Source organism: Pseudonaja textilis, chromosome 4, assembly GCF_049901715.1.
Source record: "Pseudonaja textilis isolate UNSWEBS1 chromosome 4, rPseTex1.2, whole genome shotgun sequence".
In the NCBI taxonomy this organism is placed as follows: Eukaryota; Metazoa; Chordata; class Lepidosauria; order Squamata; family Elapidae; genus Pseudonaja; species Pseudonaja textilis.
This window is the reverse complement of record NC_141993.1, coordinates 90,291,248-90,312,353: the sequence shown is the minus strand read 5'-3', so window position 1 is coordinate 90,312,353 and position 21,106 is coordinate 90,291,248. Positions and strand designations below refer to the sequence as shown.

At 44.4% G+C, this 21,106-nt stretch overlaps 1 protein-coding gene across 1 annotated transcript in view; it reads left to right on the top strand.

Annotated features, from left to right (window-relative positions):
• Positions 1-21,106, top strand: part of PSMD1 (proteasome 26S subunit, non-ATPase 1) — a 134,727-nt gene that overhangs the window by 70,591 nt on the left and 43,030 nt on the right. Inside the window, exons 17-18 of the mRNA XM_087933694.1 lie at positions 9,822-9,936; positions 12,706-12,822. Coding sequence (XP_087789820.1) covers positions 9,822-9,936; positions 12,706-12,822 — 232 coding nt within the window. The remainder of the gene's footprint in view (positions 1-9,821; positions 9,937-12,705; positions 12,823-21,106) is intronic.

Here is a 21,106-nt window from a genome sequence, read left to right as displayed (position 1 = left end):
TCTCTCCCTGTTTCTCTCTTTCTCTTTCTCTCTCTCCCCCTCTCTCCCTCTATGTCTTTCTCTCTCGCTCACTCTTTCTTTCTTTTCTCTCTCCCTCTCTCTTTTCTCTCTCTTTCTCTCCCTCTTTTTCTCGCTCCCTCTCCCCCTTTTCTCTTTCTCTTTTCTCGCTCCCCCTCTCCCCTCTATTTCTTTCTCTCTCTCTTCCTCTTTCTTTCTCTCTCCTCTCTCTTTCTCTCTCTCTCCCTCTCTCTCTCCCTGTCTTTCCCTTTCTCTCTTTCTTTTCTCGCTCCCTCTCTTTCTTTCCCTCCCTCTTTTCTCTCTCCCCCTCTCTCTTTCTTTCTCTTTCTGTCTCTTCCTCTTTCTCTCTCCCTCTCTTTCTTTCTCTCTTTCTCTTTCTTTCTCTCCCTCTCTCTTTTCTCTCTCTTTTCTCTCTCTTTCTCTCCTTTCTCTTTTCTCTCCTCTCTCACCTCTCCCTTTCTCTTTCTCTCTCTCCCCCTCTCTCCTCTATGTCTTTCTCTCTCGCTCACTCTTTCTTTCTTTTTCTCTCTCCTCTCTCTTTCTCTCTCTTTCTCTCCCTCTTTTCTCTCTCTCCCCGTCTCTCCCTTTCTCTCTTTCTTTTTCTCGCTCCCTCTCTTTCTTTCCCTCCCTCTTTTTCTCTCTCCCCGCCTCTTTCTTTCTCTTTCTGTCTCTTCCTCTTTTTCTCTCTCCCTTTCTTTCTTTCTTTCTTTCTTTCTTTCTTTCTTTCTTTCTTTCTTTCTTTCTCTCTTTCTCTTTCTTCCTCTTTCTCTCCCTCTTTTTCTCTCTCTCCCGTCTCTCTCTCCCTCTTTTTCTCTCTCTCCCGTCTCTCTCTCCCTCTTTTTCTCTCTCCCTCTCTTTCTTTCTCTTTCCCTCTCTTTCTCTTTCCCTCCCTCTTTTTCTCTCTTTCTCCCCTTTTCTCCCTCTTCCTCTTTCTCTCTCTCTCTCCCCTTCTCTTTCCCTTTCTTCCTCTCCCTCTATCTTTTTCTCTTTCTGTCGCTCTCCCCTCTCTTTCTCTCTCCCCTCTCCCTCTCTCTTCCCCCCTCTCTTTTTTTTCTCTCCCTTTCCCCCTCTTTCTTTCTCTCTCCCCCTTTCCCTCCCTCCCTCCCTCTCCTTTAATTTTCCTTAATGTGCAGATTGTTTGGGGGGATTTTCTGGCGTCGCGTGGCACCTTTTTCAGTCGGCAAATGCAGCCTTCAGCCCTTCTTCCCCGCAGCTTCCGTGAGTGAGCCAAAGCGTTCCTTTTCACAGGGAATCAATTGCTATTCCAAGGTAGTCCTCGACGTGCAACCGTTCGTTTAGTGACCGTTGGAAATTGCCAAAAAAAAAAAAAAAGGGACTTAGATTTTTATGCTCGTGACTGTTGCAGCATCCCTGGGATGATGGGATCAAAAAATTTGAATTTGGGGATCAAAATCCCGGCGCTTGGCAACGGTCACGTATTTGTGACGGTTGTGGCGTCCCCGAGTTACGTGATTCCTCATGGGTGACCTTCCCAGCTGGTTTCCACCAAGGAAAGTTAACGGGGGAAGCCAGATTCGCTTAAGGGCCGCATGGCTCGCTTAACAGCTGCAGTGATTCACTTAACGACTTTGGCAGAATGGTTGTAAAATGGGACGCGACTCACTTAACAGCCTAGCAAGGGAAATATTGGGCTCACCTAGTCGGGTCATGAAACGTCTGCAAGAAAACTACCAAGCTCAGAGAGCACCAAGAACCCCAGAGCGCCCCCCACTCCTCCTCCTCTTCCTCCTCCTCCTCCAATCCCCTCCATTCTAGCGCTGATGATGTTACCTAGTTAGGTCATGAAACGTCTGCAAGAAAGCAACCAAGATCAGAGAGGACCAAGGATCCCACAGACCTCCTCCTCCTCCTCCTCCTCCTCCTCCTCCTCCTCCTCCCTTTTGCACTGATGATGTTACCCTCTGTAAGAAAACAATCAAGATCAGAGAGGACCAAGGATCCCACAGACCTCTTCCTCCTCCTCCTCCTCCTCCTCCTCCCTTTTGCACTGATGATGTTACCTAATTAGGTGATGAAACGTCTGTAAGAAAACAACCAAGATCAGAGAGGACCAAGGATCCCACAGACCTCTTCTTCCTCCTCCTCCTCCTCCTCCTCCTCCTCCTCCTCTTCCTCCTCCTCCTCCTCCTCCTCCTCCTCCTCCTCCTCCTCTTCCTCTTCCTCCTCCTCCTCCCTTTTGCACTGATGATGTTACCTAATTAGGTGATGAAACGTCTGTAAGAAAACAACCAAGATCAGAGAGGACCAAAGATCCCACAGACCTCTTCTTCTCCTCCTCCTTCTTCCTCCTCCTCCTCCTCCTCCTCCTCCTCCTCCTCCTCCTCCTCCTCCTCCTCCTCCCCCTCTCTCTCTCTCTCTCTCTCTCCCCCTCTCTTCATTCTAGCACCGATGATGGATAATGAAATGACTGCAAGAAAGCAACCAAGCTCAGAGAGTACCAAGGATCCCACAGTCCTCCTCCTCCTCCTCCTCCTCCTCCTCCTCCTCCCTTTTGCACTGATGATGTTCCCTAGTTGGGTAACAAAACTTCTGCAGGAAAACAGCCAAGCTCAGAGACCTCCAAAGACCCCCACCTGCTAACGTGGATTTCCAAACCACCAGAAGTCTCTCTTATGCACAGATGACAGCACTCAAAAGTCTTGAGTCTCCGTCCTCAAAATTAGCCGTGCATCACGCCAGCAAAGAAACAAATGAGGCCCATCAATAGGTAAAGATCAACAACATGTTTCGCCCAAGTCGGAAGGAAATTAATCCTAGGGAGCAAAACAGTGGGAGCTTTAAATGAAGGATTATAACATTTCAATGTCGAAGGGGAAAAAAAAAAACCACAGAATAATTAAAGCAGGGGTTTGTGTAGAAACGTTTACATTTTGTTTGGCAATTTTCTGAAAAACAGCGACTTTGGGTAAATGCAGGAGACAAGAATGAAAGATTAAATTAATCACCAGGCTCCGTCGTGTGTGTTAGTTTTCGACACGCTGGCAATACCACTCTCTCCTCTTCCTTAAAACATTCTTATTTTCACAGGGGAAATGAAGTTTTTCTCTCTATTGAAGGTAAAGAACGCGACTTCGTACTATTCGCCTTCGCGTTTGAACTACAATATGAGTAGTCCTTGACTTACGACCATAACTGAGCCCCAAAATTTCCAGTTAAAGAGCATTTTGCCTCACTTTGTGTCCTTTCTTGCCACCGTTGCTAAGTGAATCTGGCTTCCCCCATCGAATTTGCTTGTCGGAAGGTTGCAAAAAGCGATGACACTGTAACCATCGTCAATACAAGCCAGTTGCCAAACTCCTGAATTTGGGGTTGCAGCAAAAGGTTTAATAGCGTGTCACTAAACAAACTGTTGTAGGTCAAGGACTACCTGTAGTTTCCTCCTAGTTACTAAATGCATCGTTTGTTGTTATATCCAAATATTGTGCTGCTATATCCAACTGCATTTATATTCCATTTTTCATCACTGTATAGAAAGCTTGTATTTCCATCCTGTTTTTGTTTTGTTTTTAAGGTTAGGCTCGCAGCTTTCCGGTACCAGAACGATAACAGTCTATGCTTCCATTAAATTATGTGCTGAACTCCAGTTTTTAAACAGACCTTTGAGGAAATCTGGGAGAGAAATTTCTCTCACAGATACTTGTCTTTTTTTCTTTTAAAGAAAAGTGCAATGTTGAAACAGGCTTGTAATCAGCTGGACAGTTATTGAGTTTGGGGCAAATTGAACAGCTGAACCAGGTCCACGGCTGCATAGCAAAAAAATAAATAAAAAATTTTTTTATGTGTTTGCACATATGTTGTTGAACTGAAACCATAATAAGAGAAACTTCCCACAGATCAGATTCACTGCAACATATGGCTGATGCGCTGAGGAAGTTGGGCTGGTTAATATTTAACAACCTAAGCCAGTTGGATAGTGATGCTTAACAAAAGAAGAGAGTCGGAAGGGACCTTGTAGGTCATCTAGTCCAACCCCCCGCCCAAGCGGGAGACCCTACACCATTTCCGACAGGTGGGAGTCCAATCTCTTCTTGAAAGCCTCCAGGGATGAAGCTCCCACAACTTCTGAAGGCAACTTCTGTTCCATGGGTTGAATGTTCTCACTTTCAGAGAAAATTCCTCCTTATTTCCAGACTGAATCTCTCCTTGTTCAGTTTCCATCCGTTATTCCTTGTCTGGCCTTCGAGTGCTTTGGAAAATAGCTTGACCCCCTCCTCCTCTGTGTGGCAGCCCCTCAAATATTGGAAGGCTGCTATCATGACCCCGCTATTTCTGCTATCGTAATCCCTAATTCCAGCTACTGTTCTTCCTATGTTTTCGCCTCCAGCCCCCTAATCCTCTTTGTTGCTCTTCTCTGCACTCTTTCCAGGGTCTCAACGTCTTTTTTTTACATCACGGCGACCCAAACTGGAATGCAATATTCCAAGTGTGGCCTTACGAAGGCCTTTGTGATGACCCGGGCTGCGTTGCACAAAGGCTACACAGTCACATAAGCAAAAAGAGTCCCTTTGGTACCTCCAACTTTGCCCCTAACATCCAGGTTACCTTCAGCTGGAGAAAAAAAACCTCTCCCAAGAACAGTCTTTAAGTGGGGGAAATTCAGTCCGAAAACCAAGTACCTACAAACTGTAACTAAAAATCCACACAAACCACGCTGCAGTAATTAACTTGACGGGAATTGCAGACTTGAAAGGCCAGCAAAACACGCACAGTTGGGAAGACGCCAGGAACCCAGATAAGCCTCGACAAATACCAGATAATTCACGATTTGCTCCCCACGGTTTGCTGTGCGACACTTCCCTTTTCAAACACTCTCTTCCCAGCTGCAGCTAATTAAGGGAATCAGGGCCCTTTCCTCCCCCATAAGCCACGCCACCCACGTTGCTCCCATCTCTATTCCTCCCTGCGGATGAAAAGGGAGTGGGGCCTGGGTCTTCCTCTGAATTCCCTCTCCCTTGTTCTACCTCTTCCCTGCTCTGCCCAGCCGGACTTTACCCCTTCCGCGGTTTTCTCCACAGCCAACGGCGCCACGCTCCTACTCCCTGTCAGTTGCTTGGCCTCCCTCTCCGAATCAGATTCCGACGGGGGCGTGACAGCCTTATAAAGTGGTACTAACAACTCCTTGTGATCTTGATCCTATCCTTCTGTTGATGCAGCCTAGGATTGCATTGGCTTTTTTGGCTGCCGCTGCACACGGCTGGCTCATATTTAAATGATTGTCCACTGGGACTATCACTTAAAGTTTCTTCCCTTAGATCCCGCCCCGCCTCGTGTGTTGTTTTACAAATACTTTCCTTTACAGTTCCTTTTCCCTTCCTTGGGCACTTTTACATTGATTGATTATCAAATTTGGCTGCTTCTATCCTTGAAGTTGGAATCTAGCTTCAGACATATAATTTTACCCTTTGGTCATATTCTGGCACTTTGAGACTTATTACACTTGACTTACAACAGTTCGTTTAGCGACCGAAGTTTCAATGGCTTGGCAAAATGTGACCTGTGAGCATTTCTCATACTTACGACCATTGCAGCATCCCTATGGCCATGTGATTTCTATCCAAGACACTTGCCAAGTGACTCGTATTTACGACGGTTGCCTGGGATCGCCATTTGCGACCTTCCGGCAAGCAAAGTCCACGGGGAAGCCAGATTCACTTAACAGCCGTGGCGAGAAAGGTCGCAAAACGGGGCCAAGCTCCCTCAACAAATGTCTCGCTTAGCAACAGAAACGTTTGGCCTCAATTGTGGTCGTAAGTCAAGGACCACCTATATTAACTCCTGAAGGATAACCCAAGGGTATACCATACGTCTTGAAACGATTTTGTTTCCAAGCCATTTTGTTCTAAAATCTTGTGCGGGGGAAAGAAGAAATAATTTAACCTTTTGATTTTATAGATGTATTTTTATTTATTTTATTGATGTATTTTTATTATTTATTGATGATTTTATTGATGCATTTTTATTTATCGTTGATTTTGACTGTTGTACTGGTAGTTCTATATCCGTGCTTCGCTACGAAACTATGTGGTCGGGCTTAGTTTTTTGGGAGGAAAATAAGGGGGAGGGGAAATTCTGCCTCTGCCTACCAGCATCCATCGTTATTCATCTGGCTAGCATCCTGTCAGGATGCGAGGGAGTTGAGGGCTGTTTAGAAACTGAAACAGTATTTGCTGTATGAGCAAGAAGAAGACAGCGAGGAGCCTGGGCGTGGCTCAGCTGAACTGTTCTGTACTAAAGCTGCTGGCTGCTGTGAAACTGAACCTGAAATTCCTCTCCTCTGCTTGTGTTTTGCATTTCTTTTCAGGTGGGGAGGGGGAGTAGAACTCCTTAGCATCAGAGCGTGTTAATAATAATAATAATATAGGAAATACTAATGCTGTGATGGTCATTTGGAAAAAATCCTTTCTTAGTGAGCCCCGAGAAGCCAAGAGGAACATACGGGCCCAATTTCAAGTTTGTAGGCTTTAGAGTTCTGGAGATTTTGTGATGAGCCGTGAGTGTTCTTTCGCTTTTATATATATAGATAGATAGATAGATTTTTATTTATTTATTTTTCATACTTCCCAGAGAGGGGCTCTTTTGATTTCACACCCACCCATTTTCTTCCACTTGTCTTTGTATAAGTTAACTTAAGCTTCCTCGGAGGAAAAAACTGCAAAGCAGCATAAACACAATTTCCATAATGGTTTGTTAAATAAGCCACAGAGATATGAGTTGCATCCATCACCCCTGTGCTGGAGACATTGTGTGAGGCCCAGCACCGTGTGGGAAGCAAACCAATCAGCCATTTAGACAAAATAATTACAGGCATAATATGGAATGCATGAAGGAAAAAAAAAAACCCCACCAAGATGGATTTACTTTATATATATATCCAACTTCTATCATTAAAATATCCAAAAAGTCCTATATTTTTCTTCATTGCTCTGTCCGGCCCTTTCCAAGGTGATTGTGAACACAAATCGGCAATACCTGTAGCACCAAATCAAATGGATCCTATATACAGGTGACCCTCAACATACGACCACAATTGAGCCCCAAAATATATATATATATATATATATATATATATATATATATATATATATGAATGTGAGCGTGTGTGTGTGTGTGTGTGTGTGTTTGTGTGTGTGTGTCTATGTAGGTATGTACCGTATTTCCCCATGTATAAGCCACCCCTTTTTTCCAAAATTTTCAAGCCCAAAAAGTAGGGGGGTGGCATATACAAAGCAGGTACACTTTTTATACGTGAAAATGCATAAAATAATAAAGTAGGAATAAACTGGTTTTCCAGCAGTATGCTATACTTTTTGTAAAAATTGTACGTGATGATACGATTACGAGTGCGAGCACGCGATAGAAATGCATACGCTAGGCATCGGCCTGAATGCTTGCGTTCCTACTCTCGTTCCGATGCGTAGATTGCTAGCATCGCCCGCACCGCTTTCGCGCCATGACCGAAGTTGTAGATTTAGACGTCGAATTTTGTTTCTTTGTAAATTTTCTTTCTTCATAACTTGTTTCTCTAATAAAATATTTTTTTCAAAACTTCACAGTCCAAAAATTGGGGGGGTGGCTTATACAAAGGGGGTGCTTATACATGGGGAAATACGGTATGCATGTATGTAGTCCTAGGGAACGCAGAGGGGGATAGTGCCCATTAAATGGCTCGCATGATGTTACTGGGGCAGGGTGGTGTGGTTATTTTATTATTTTATTTTATCATATATGATTCTTTTATTGGTTTTATTGTTTTTATTGTTTTTTTATAAACGTTTTTATCTTTTTGTAAGCTGCCTTGAGTCACCATGTGCGAATAGGTGGCAGTATAAATCTCATAACTATAAATATACTAGCTCGATACCCGTGCTTCGCTACGAAACTATGTGGTCGGGCTTAGTTTTTTTTGGGGGGGGGGGGAAATAAGGGGGGGGGGATTCTGCCTCTGCCTACCAGCATCCATCGGTATTCATCTGGCTAGCGTCCTGTCAGTGGGTGAGAGAGTTGAGGGCTGTTTGGAAACCGAAAGAGTATTTGCTGTGTGAGCAAGAAGGAGACAGCGAGGAGCCTGGGCGTGGGTTAGCTCAACTGTTCTGTACTAAAAGCTGCTTGGTGCTGCTGTGAAACTGAAACTAAATTTTTTCTCTGCTTGTGTTTTGCATTTGGAAGAGATTTCTTTTCAGGTGGGGAGAGGGTGTAGAACTCCTTAGCATCAGAGTGTGTTGTTAATAACGACGATGATAATAATAATAATAATAATAATAGTAATAATAGTAATAATAGTAATAATAATAGAAACACTAATGCTCTGATGGTCATTTCTAAAAATCCTTTCTTAGCAAGCCCCTAGAAGCCAAGAGGAACATAGGTGCCAAATTTCACGTTTGTAGGCTTTACGGTTCTGGAGATTTTGTGGTGATGATGACGCATGAGGAGTCTTTCGCTTTTATACATGTATAGATAAATATATAAATATAAATAAAGCAAGCAAGCAAGCAAGCTTGCCTTCAGGGAAGAAAAAAATTTTGTTCCATCTTTTTTCCTAAGGCGTCTGCAATTTGAACCAGGGCCCAGGCAGTACCATCGTGTCGGCGTGTGAGCCTTAAAACGTGTCTTTCTCCTTTAACTTTCGGGTTCATTTATTCAAGGCCTTGTCACGTTGTGTGTTTAGAGCAGGTTTCTTTTCCTTTTGCCAACTTTCGAGCTTTGTTTGAGAACAAGGTGACGAATGGCTTTGTGTGCGGCGGGCGTTTATAGCCTTCATACCTGAGCTGCCTTCGGTGAAAAAAGAAAAAGAAAGAAAGAAAAAATCCATCCCAGCTTGTCAACTCTGCCCTCTTCACCTCTTTATTTACATTCCTGCTCCGAGTTCCTAGTCAGAGAGGCAGCTGAAAGGGCCAAGTTTTCTGGGCGTCCTTTGGTTGATTATTTTTTTGGGGGGTGGGGGAATTTTTAGGTGGCCTTTTTCCAGAATATATCCAGAATAAAATAGAGCTGGAAGAGACCTCGGAGGTCCTCTAGTCCAGCCCATTCCTCAAGTATAGAAGACCCTATACCGTTTCAGAATCAGAATAGATCCAGAAGGGACCTTGGAGGTCATCTAGTCCAGCCCCCTGCCCGAGGAGGAGACCCGCCTACACCATTTCAGATAAATGGCTGTCCAGTTTCTTCTTTAAAAAAAAAAAAAACTCCGGCGATGGGAACACCCACAACTTCTAGTGGCAAGCAGTTCCCCTGGTTAATTGTCCTCACTGTGAGGAAGTTTCTCCTTAAATCCAGATTGCTTCTCTCCTGGATTGGTTTCCACCCATTGCTTCTCCTGGTGCTTTGGAGAGTAGCTTGACTCCCTCTCCTTTGGGGGCAGCCCTTCAGTCGCTAAAATACTGCTATCATCTCACTCCTAATTCTTCTTTTTGCTACACTAGCCGGACCCCAAAAACTGCAGCCGTTCTTCACATGTTGTTGTCTCCAGGGCTTTGCTAATAACCTTAGTTGCTCTTCTCTGCACTTTTTCCAAAGTCTCAACCTCTTTCATGTAGTATGGTGACCAGAATTAGTTGAGGCATTCCAGGTGTGGCCTTCCTAGGGTTTTGTAAAGGGGTGCTAATACGTCAAGTCCTCTTGATTCTATGCCTCTGTTTATACAACCAAGGATTGTTTAAAGATACCGTTTTTATAAAGATAACAATCTTTTTGGCTGGTAAAGGATAACGCTCCTTCGTGTTTTCTTCAGTTAAAAAAAAAAAACCAAAACCTTCATTATTGACTTTCTTTTTCCTATTTAGGACTCCCGAACAATGTCCAAGTGTCGTTTCCTTGTTGTCCGAAAGTTACAACCCGCATGTCCGCTACGGAGCAGCGATGGCTTTGGGGATCTGTTGCGCTGGGACAGGAAACAAGGTAAGGGTCAGATGCATCCAAACTGCAGTTCTCCTTTTTTTTTTTTACCCACTAAAGTCCAAGAACTGAAGTATTTACACTTTTTCTCATTTTTACAAATAACTTAAGGAGGGAAGCATATCCAACACACCTTGAATTTACCCAACAACAACCCCGGGAGAAGGACTGGCCACCAACTGGCTTTCAAGGCGGGACTAGAACTCACAGTCACCTGGCGATTGGCCCATGGACACCGAGCTAATTTTCCTGACTAAGGCAGGACTAGAACTCACCGTCTCCTGCTGATTGGCCCAAGGTCACCCAGCTGACTTCTTTCACGTGGAAGGCAGGACTAGAACTCTTAATCTCCCGGGGATTGGCCCAAAGTCCCCCCCCAGCTGACTTTCCTGGCTGAGTCATGTTACTAACTTAACATCTGCAATGATTCACTTAACAACTGTGGCAGGAAAGGTCACAAAATGAGGCAAAACTCCCTTAACAAATGTCTCGCTTAGCGATATATATTGGGGGCTCAATTGTGGTCATAAATTGAGGACGATCTGCACAGCCAAATTGGCCTTTCATATTTGCTCGGTATTTGAGGCACCGCTCTGACCAACTCCATTGGATGAATTCCAAAGAAAATATAATTCTTGGTTCATGCTGGCTGGCAAATTCTGGGACTTGAAGTCCACACTCCTTAAAAGTTGCTTAAAAGTGAGAAATACTGATCTAAAATTTGCTGCCAGTCATTTCTTTGGATGATCTTCTGGTTACTGATCTATGCTTACGCAAGACCCAATTTCTATTTATCCGAAGGACCCATTCTTTGGCTCGACAGTCGTTTTGAAAAACCTTCAGCTTTGGTACATGTTGGAGGCAGAGTCTAGAGAGCCCACAGAAACTATATTGATTTCCTCTCGCGTTGACAATATTTTCCTTTACTGGACATAAAACGTTTAGCTCAAGCCTTTCGCCCGAGTCTGCTTTATGTCTCTAACTTTTATGTAGTCAAGATAACAACCTGCCTGGCTGTCGTTTTGCACTTTTATTGTTTATTTATGAAATAAAAGAACTAATGAGCATGTTTATATCGGTGGGTCGTCTTGCATCAACATATAGCAAAGGCTGAGCTAATACGTTGGAATTTAAAAGACTGGAAATCATGTTAAGATTTTAGTTCTTCCTCTATAAATAATTGTGAGCTCACACAACGTCAAGAGTTTGTGTCAGGACCCCCTAAATGCACACCAGTACCACTCCGCTCATAAAAAGGTAATTTTGCATAATTGGCAAGGAGGGGTGTTGAAGAGTTCAAGCAAGAAAAAGTAAGCCATAAAAAAAGACTTTGATCCATCCATTTGTCTGGGTTTTATTTAACCTATGAATTCATTATCTGGCTCTAGACCAGTTTAACTTTGAAGATGGATGGACCCGCCTTTATTATTCTTGTAAATAACTCGAGGGGGCAAACATACCTAATTATTCTTTCCTCCTCCTATTTTTTCCACAACAGCAATCCTGTGAGGTGGATTGGGCTAAGAGAGGGGGACTGGCCCAAACTCACCCAGATGGTTTTTGTCCCTAAGGCGGGACTAGAATTCCCAATCTCCTGGCAATTGGCCCCAAGTTACCCAGCTGACTTTCCTGCCTAAGTGGGACTAGAACTCCCCGTCTCCTGGTGATTGGCCCAAAATCACCCAGCCGGTTTTCATGCCTAAGGCGGGACTAGAACTCCCCGTCTCCTGGTGATTGGCCCAAAATCACCCAGCCAGCTTTCATCCTAAGGTGGGACTAGAACTCACAGTCTCCTGGTGATTGGCCCAAAATCACCCAGCCAGCTTTCATGCCTAAGGTGGGACTAGAACTCACAGTCTCCTGGTGATTGGCCCAAAGTCACCCGGCCAGCTTTCATCCTAAGGCGGGACTAGAACTCCCCGTCTCCTGGTGATTGGCCCAAAATCACCCAGCCAGCTTTCATCCTAAGGTGGGACTAGAACTCACAGTCTCCTGGTGATTGGCCCAAAGTCACCCAGCTGGCTTTCCTGTCTAAGGCGGGACTAGAACTCACTGTCTCCTGGTGATTGGCCCAAAGCCACCCAGCCAGCTTTCATGCTTAAAATGGGACCAGAACTTCCAGTCTCCTGGTGATTGGCCCAAAGTCACCCAGCCGGCTTTCATGCCTAAGGCAGGACTAGAACTCACAGTCTCTTGGTGATTGGCCCAAAGTCACCCAGCCAGGTTTCCTGCCTAAGGTGGGACTAAAACTTCTAATCTCCTGGCGATTGGCTCAAAGTTACCCAACTAGCTTTCTGGCCTAAGGCAGGACTAGAACTCGCCATCTCCTGGTTTCTAACCTGGTGCATTCCCCACTGGACCAAACCATCCATCTCTACCCTTCTTTAAAGGTTTCATTAAGGGGACCCTTCATGGAAAGCGCGAGGACAGGTAACAGAGGACGTTTCTTAGAAGTAAGCTTGAGACCAGCAGCATTAAAAATAAATAAATAAAATAAGCTTTTTTCTCACCTGAAACAAATTGCTTGCTTCCCCCTCCTTCCAGCCTTGGCATTTTTTCCCCCCCCCCAGAAGAAATTAAAACGTTTGATCTTCGGAGCGCCTATCGCGCTAGTGCCCTTTTTGGCGTCCTTCTCATCAGCCGCTCCCTACCATGCCCTCATTGAAGACCCTAATCGGATCATCCTGATGAAAGCCTGGAGCTTGAAAGGCAAATAAAGTTTATATTCTTCTCCTTTTTTTTTCCTCTCTCTCTCTCCCCACCCCCCAATAGGAAGCAATTAATTTGTTGGAACCGATGACTAACGATCCTGTCAACTACGTGCGTCAGGGGGCTCTGATTGCATCGGCCCTCATCATGATCCAGCAGACCGAAATTCTTTGCCCAAAGGTGAGTGAGAGATCTTTTTGGACCGGGGAGGTGTGCGAGAAAAAGAAGGTGTCGAAAGAAGAAGAATAGCGGTGGTGAGACATGTTGAAGGCGCTTTCGGTTTGGCCCGGCCTTTCGTTGAAGCGCGCTTGTTTTAATGAGATCCTAGAAAGACTGGAGAGGAAAGCAACAGAGATGTTTAAAAAAAAAGAAGAAAAAAAAAGGTGTTGAGGCTCTAAGAACCCTGATGGCGAACCTGTTCTGACTCAGGCTTCGTCAAACATAATTAATCCCAAACCTGTTTTAAGAGCAAAACCTGTTTTATTGCGACGCTGGGAATTGTTTCCATTCCCAGCCAGAGCTAATCTTAAAACAGTCCCCCATTTTTATCCTAAATTAGCGGAGGGGCGAAGCTCTCTTGAGAGCGAAAATCCGCTAAAGATGGTCACACTAGTGGAGTCGCCCCGAGCTCTGTTTTCACTGACAGAGGCGCCATGGGCTGGTCCTTGTCTGTTTCCAAGCACGGCCCCGCAGGCTGGATCTAAGCACCTCTGCGGCCCAAATCCAGCCCGCAGGCCTTGAGTTCATTTATTTTTGATGTTTTAATTTTGTTTGTTTGTCAAACCGTGTATAAGATAAGAAGCATAGGTCAGGGGTGGGATCCTACCAGCATCACAACCATTTTGTTTTGCGCGCATGTATGCCAAATGCCGGGTCAGGCAAGCGTTTCACCTGCTCCAGCTGTGCCGCGCAGAGCAGCCGAGGAGGAAAAAGCAGGCGCTAAAAGGACAGCCTAGAGCCTGGGTGGGCGGGTGGACCAAACAGACGAACCGACAATACCGCTTCATTGTCAGCTGCTCTTCAGAGCTACCGGTTCTATTGAACCGGGCTGAACCAGTAGCATCCCACCCCTGGTATAGGTAGGAACATAAAACAAGAACAAAGGTAGTAAATAGAGATAAATGGGGACAGGAAGACGGGGACGGTAGGCACGCGGGTGCGCTTATCCACGTCCCCTTTCAGGACCTCTTAGGAGCGGGGTGAGGTCCACGGTAGACAGTTTGAGGTTGAAGCTGTGAGAGGTTGAGGCCGTAACCACGGAGTCGGGTACGGCCTTCCAGGCGTTGACCACTCTGTGGCTGAAGTCACACTTTCATGAAGTCATACAAAGATGCTCCAGAGAGTTACAAACACAGCACAAAAAAAAACCATCGGTGGTTCTCTTTCTTCTTTAGAAGAGATTGCGAAGGCCAGACTCCTCTCTAGAGCACTAAAAATCTCTATAGACCTGTTCTCATCCTGGTCATTCATATTTCGAACTGTTACCATCAGGGAGGCGTTATAGGTGTCTTAAACTGAGGACTAGTAGACTGAGAAACAGTTTCTTTTCCAAGGCAATAATTGTCTTGAATCAAATAGTGCATTTGTGATCTAGTCCTATATATAAAGTGGCATTTTTAAAATCTCTAATTTACTATGTTTTAGATAGACTTTAGACTAGATTTATTATTATTATTATTATTATTATTATTATTATTATTATTATTATTATAATAAATACTCTTTAGTATGATTGTGATGTGGTATTTGGGACACTGTGCTGGAGTAGCTTTCAAATTTCGTTGTATCTATGGAATGCAATGACTATAAAGGTATTCTATTCTATTGTATTCTGCGATCGAGTTTGGAGCGGTTTACCTTGAGTTTGTATTGGTTGTTTGCCCGTGTGTTATTGTGGTTGAAGCTGAAGTTGTTGTTGACAGGCAAGACGTTGTAGCAGACAATTCTGTGTACTACGTTTGACACACCTGCTCTAGAAAGAGTGCAGAGAAGAGCAACCAAGATCATTAGGGGACTGGCAGCGAAAACATACGAAGAACGGTTGCAGGAGTTGGGTTTGTCTAGTCCAGGGGGTCTCCAAACTTGGCAATTTTAAGACTTGTGGACTTCAACTCCCAGAATGTGGACTTCAGCTCCAGCTGGCTGGAGAATTCTGGGAGTTGAAGTCCACTAGTCTTCAAGTTGCCAAGTTTGGAGACCTCTGGTCTAATGTAATGAAAAGAAGGATGAAAGGAGAACATGATAGCAGTCTTCCAATATTTATGTCATGGTTCTGACCGATGAACCCAACCAATTCAGCAACTCTGAGACTTTTTAACTTTCTCCAAGAACTGTTTTACTAAGTACATCATTTCGGCACGGATGACTACAAAACCAGCTCTGATTATTTCCCACGTTTTCAGTATAATTTTAGGACAGATCATTCCCTCCCTCATTGTCCCAGGTCACATTGTCCAATTCGATGAGTGTTCTGGTGTTGTTGCAATTTCTTCCAGTCTCTGGCCAGCACCTGTTGAGATGACCTTGGTTCCCAAGGGAGAGTAGGTTGTTTTGTCTGGTCTGCATTCTAAGCTTCTCCCCCTCCTCCCATACTGCGTGGCAACTCGAGAAAGGGAAAGATGGTTGCGACAGGCCTGACCCGTTTGAATTTGACAATTTGAGGGGCTGCCCCAAAGAAGAAGGGGGTAAAACCTACTCTACAAAGCCCCCGAAAGCAAGGGCAAGAAGCAATGGATGGAAACTAGTCAAGGAGAGAAGCAACCTGCAACCCAAGGAGGTTTTTCAGACTGCACAACCACCTGTCTGAAATGATATAGGATCACCTGCTTGAGCAGAGGGCTGGACTAGAAGGCCTCTAAGGTCCCTCCCAACTCTATTCTGATTTAATGGGTGGAAACTTGCAGAGATCAAACTTAGAACTAAGGAGGGATTTCCTGACGGTGAGAACAATTAATCGGCGGAATGGAAATCAGTAGTACCGAGTAAAAACTAGGATACAGTTTCATTCTGCGTTTCTGTTAGCATTTATTTATTTCTTTTACAAACATCCTCAAGGTTCCCTCCTCCCGCCCCCGACTGTACAGGAGGTTTCCTAGTTTGAGAAATATTCTTACTTATTGTGAGGCTCAGTTTGAAATCTTAATCTTGGTTCTGCTCTTTTAAAGAGTGAAATAAGCGCGCTAAGCTTGTTACTGGTGGTTTGTTGTTGTTTTTTAGCGATCTCTTAAGAGATTGTGGGTTTGAACGTTTATACAAGCCCTCTCTTTTAAATAATGTATTATGCTGTTGAATAATACATTCCAAGTGGATTTGAGGGGTGTGTGTGTGTTGTTTTTTGTTTTCATTTGTTTGACAACTCGAGAGTTTATAGCTCAGGGTTCTTGCACAATAGATGCAGTTGCTCTGCTTGGCTAGATTTTCAATCAGCCTTAGGACTGGCGTTGCTCAGAACTTAAAACTTAGAACAACCTTATTGTCAGCCTTGGTAAGACCACATCCAGAGTCCTGCATCCAGTTTTGGTCCTCACGCTATATGAAAAGATGTTGAGGCTCTAGAAAAAGTGCAGAGAAGAGCAACCTGGATAATTAGGGGACTGGAGACTAAGGCATATGATGATCGGTTGCAGGAACCTGGGCTTGGCTAGTCTAGTGAAGAGAAAGACCAGGGGAGACACGATAGCGGTCTTCCAATATTTGAGAGGCTGCCACAGAGATGAGGAAAGATTCAAGCTATTTTCCAAAGCAGCCAAAGGCCAGACAAGGAATAATGGATGGAAACTGAACAAGAAGAGATTTAACCTGGAAATAAAGAGGAATTTTCTGACATAATCGAACTGCTGGCAGATTGCAGAATTAGCCTGCAATACTGCATTCTAACCACTGGGCCACCATGGCTAAAACACTTCCCCACCAGCAAAACACCTAGATCAGTAGAGAAAACCAACCAAGATCAAAGAGCACCAAGGACCCCACAGCCCTCCTCCTTCTCCCTTTTACTGTAGCACTGATGATGTTACCTAATTGGGTCATCAAACATCTGCAAGAAAACCACCAAACTCAAAGACTACCAACCCGGTACTTTTGGGTCTCAGGGAATCTTCTTTGGTTCCTGAAGCAGACCTTGTGTTGTCACCGAAGAGAATTAACAGCAATCTTTTCTTTGCATGCCTCTCCTTGTCTAGACCAGGGGCCCATTTTCAGACTTGTTGGGACTTCAACTCCCAGAATTCCCCACCCAGCATGGCTGCCTGGAGGAATTCTAGGAGTTGAAGCCCACAAGTCTTAAAGAAGTATTAAAGCTTGGAAATTCTTGGTCTTAGTAGCTAACGCAGGGTCATCCAACCTTGGCCACTTTAAGAGCTGTGGACTTCAACTCCCAGGTCCACAGATCTCAAGGTGGCCAAATTTGCACACCCCGTCTTCCTTGGGAAAGACGTCTTGTTTTAAGTTGATGCAGCCGTGTCAAAAGACATTTTTTCCCCCCTTTCAACGCAGCCATTGGCTCCGGGTGGATTGAAATAGTCCCCTCTCCCTCACTCCCAGTAGCACAAGCCATCTGAGAATTTCCAAATCTCTGTGTTTACTGGTTTATACAAACCTGTTAAACAAGAAGCTTAACATGAATCTTCTTGGCGGCTCTTCCCGCTCTCCAGTGTATATACCGTCATTGGTTGATAGATTGATTATAACATCGGCTGGTCTTCCTTGCCTTTGCAAGTTACACTTAGTTGAGAATTTGGAAGCCTTCCTTCAGGAGAACAGAGCCTCCTCAGTTTCCTGCAGCTGTTCCCATCTTATATTTTATGGCAGAACCGCGGCAAGGTGTTAAACAAGACACAGAAGGCGCACAGTGTTGTCTGCAGAGTCAAAATGGGTCTTTTGGAGGGAGGATTTGGGGGTCTCCACCTTTGCAGCATTCCCTGGGGTGGTGGGGATTGTATAATACAGAAAACAGGGGTGATGGCGCCCTCTGAGCTTACTGGTTTCCTTGGAGACATTTCATGACCAAACTAGGGACATCATCAGTGCTAGAAGGGAATGGGGTTTTATGGAGAGGAGGAGGAAGGACACTGCGGGGTCCTTGGGGTCTTCAGTGCTCCCTGATCTTGGTTGGTTTTCTTGAAGACCTTTCATGACCCATCTACGGAATATCGTCAGTGCTAGAAGGGGGAGGGGTTTGTGGAGAGGAGGAGGACGGCTGTCGGGTCCTTGGTGCTCTCTGAGCTCAGTGGTTTTCCTTCTTTCTTTTTTTAATTTAAAAAAGTCTTTATTAGTCAAATTCTACATTTAAAAGCATGTTTCCATTCATTTCAGCATGTTTGTAGTGATGTTTACTCACCTTGATTCTTAATATTCTTTAAGTATGTAGAATATTACTAAATATTAGTACACTTATTTTACATTTGATTGATAGCATCTTTTCATATGTTTATGCAGTTATTTACACATATACATGCTTATACTTAGTCATACAATATTGTTTCATCTCACCATAACCTTTCATTCATTTCTCTGTTTTGTGTCTACCTAGCAACCAATTATACCATCGATTCCAGATTTCATGGTACTCTCTCTCCTTCATTTCCATCGAAATGAGGGGGGGAAATGGCTTTTGAATGAGCTCAGTGGTTTTCTTGGAGACACTTCATGACCAAACTAGGTGACATCATCAGTGCTAGGAGAGAATGGGGTTTGTGGAGAGGAGGAGGAGGTCTGTAGGATCCTTCGTGCTCTCTGATCCTGGTTGGTTTTCTTGCAGACATTTTATTACCCAACTAGGGAAGATCACCAGCGCTAGAAGGGAGAGAGGTTTGCTCTTATTTTGCACTTTTTAACCTAGTTTGGGTAATGAAATGTCCGCAAGGAAACTCCTGAGCTCAGAGAGCACGAAGCATCCTACAACGTAACTGTAAATTCCAAATATTCCCTACTATCAGTACAGGAAACGGAAATTTGCATGAGTAAAAAGAAGACTATTTAAAAAGTCCTTCTCAAAATCAAATGTTATCTAAAGGAAGCTTAGTCACATCACCAGTTAGGCATTTTTTGGGGGACTAGTTTGCATAATCGATGGATAAGACAAGCAAAGAGCCATAACAGGAATTGCAGCTTTGGCCTCAAAATTTGAAGGCCTGTTCAGCATCTCCTGTGGCTTTTGACAGATGTTCCGTAGATGTTGCTCTTATAGTTTCAGATTTTTTTTCCATCGACAAACTCTTTTATTTGAATAAGGGGAAAATAATCTTTGTAAGCTGAACTCTTGGTGATGTTGTTTAGGTTCACTGTTTGTTCCTTAAGATTTGGCAAAGTCAAAACAAGATGTTGAGACTTTGGGAAAAGTGCAGAGAAGAGCAACTCAGATGATTAAGGGCCTGGAGTCAAAAACATACGAAGAACGGTTGCAAGAACTGGGCACGGCCAGTCTAGTGAAGAGAAGGACCAGGGGAGACAGGAGAGCATCTTCCAATATTTGAGGAGCTGCCCCAGAGAGGAGGAGGAAGGGTGTCAAGCTATTCTCCAAAGCACCTGAGGGCAGGACAAGAAGCAATGGATGGAAACTTGTCAAGGAGAGATTCAGCCTGGAATTAAGGAGAAACTTCCTGACAGTGAAGACAATTAACCAGTGGAACAGAAGTTGCCTCCAGACATTGTGGGTGCCCCATCATTGGAGGCTTTTAAGAAGAGACTTGGACAGTCCCTTGCCTGAAATGGTCTGTCCTTCTGTCCTGGCCACTTTTTATAGAGGCACGGTGAGAGCGTTTTAACAAACTGCATCCCTGTTTGGTTTGGTTGGCCGCAGCGCCTCAGATAGAAAGTCCCTACAGAGAGTGGTGAGGACAGCCGAGAAGATCACAGGAAGCTCGCTTCCCGTTATATTCAGGATGCTGCTTACAAGCGCTATGTGCTTAGAGCTCAAAGCATTGTTAGAGACCCCACACCCACCCACTTCGTGGTCTGTTTCCGTTGCTCCCCTCTGGGAGGAGGTTTTGAAGTATTTCTAGCAGGACTTTCACCAGATTCTGTAACACGTTTGTTCCCCATGCCATTCGTCTGGTAAACTCGCGAGATTAGTTTTTCTCGCCCTGTACATGTCTACATCCAAACTACACTGTGTTGTTTCTCTGTGTCATATAATATGTGTGGCGTATAAGAATAGAATGGAATGCAATTAGAATTGGAATAGAGATGGAAGGGACCTTGGAGGTCATCTAGTCCATCCCTCTGCTCAAGCAGGAGAACCTATACTATTTCAGATAAGCGGCTGACTAGTTTCTTCTTAAAAAGGAACTAATTTTGTATTTATTTATTATTTGAATGTCCAAACTGTCGCACCATTGTGCTCATTTCACATGCTAATAAAGTTAGGCTTAAAATCCTACAAGCTAGGTGTCAGTTACAAATGTACTCCTTTGGTCTTTTTAGAGGGAGTGTGGGAAAACAAGGCATTCTTGAAATGCGTAGATATCAACTCAGCAGCCTAAAGTTGTCGGAGCATAAGAAGGTTATTGGAGAGCATGATGGATGACTCTTGGAGACCGATGTGTCCTACTGGAGAAGTCACATCCAGGGGTTGGGGGAAAGACCAGGGTCGAGGGGGAAATGTATGACGTGATTTAGTACCGGCTGCACCTAGCCACGCGCCAACATGGCAGTTTTTAAATAAACCAATTTCCTTTTTTCTGAGATGCGGCTAGAGACTTTTGATTTGAATGAGGGTGGGTTTGTTGAGAACTACCAGAAGTACAGGCAGGATTTCAAAGAGGCAAGAGGAACCAGAGATCCAATTGCCAACGTAGGCTGGATCATGGAGAAAGCTAGCGAGAAAAAACATCTACTTCTGCTTCATTGACTATGCTAAAGCCTTCGATCGTGCGGATCACAACCAATTGTGGCGAGTCCTCAAAGAGACGAGAGTACCAGACCATCTTATTTGTCTCTTGAGAAACCTACATGCAGGTCAAGAAGCAACAGGGAGAACTGGGCACGGAACCACTGACTGGAAAGGAGTCCAGCAAGGCTGTATATACTGTCACCCTGCCTGTTTAACTTATCTGCAGTGCACATCATGGGAAAGGCAAGGCTAAATGAATCACAAGTTGGAATTAAGATTGCTGGGAGAAATATCAACAACCTCAGATATGCAGGTGATGCCATTCTAATGGCAGAAAACGAAGAGAGTATTACAAAGAGAGTATGGCTTTATAAGAAGCTGGCGGAACATACAAAATCAGGTCTATACAGCCTGTGTCTTGAGCACACTCTTGTATTACAGCGAGTCTTGGACCCTTTACGCAGGGCAGGAGAGAAAGTTGAACCCCTTTCAATATGCGCTGTCTCCGACGCATTCTCGGCATCATCTGGCACGACAAATTTTCAAATGGTGCAGTCGTGGAACGTGCTGGAATTTCTAGCATGTATGTACTATGGAAACAGTGATGTCTAAGCTGGCTTGGGCATGTCACGA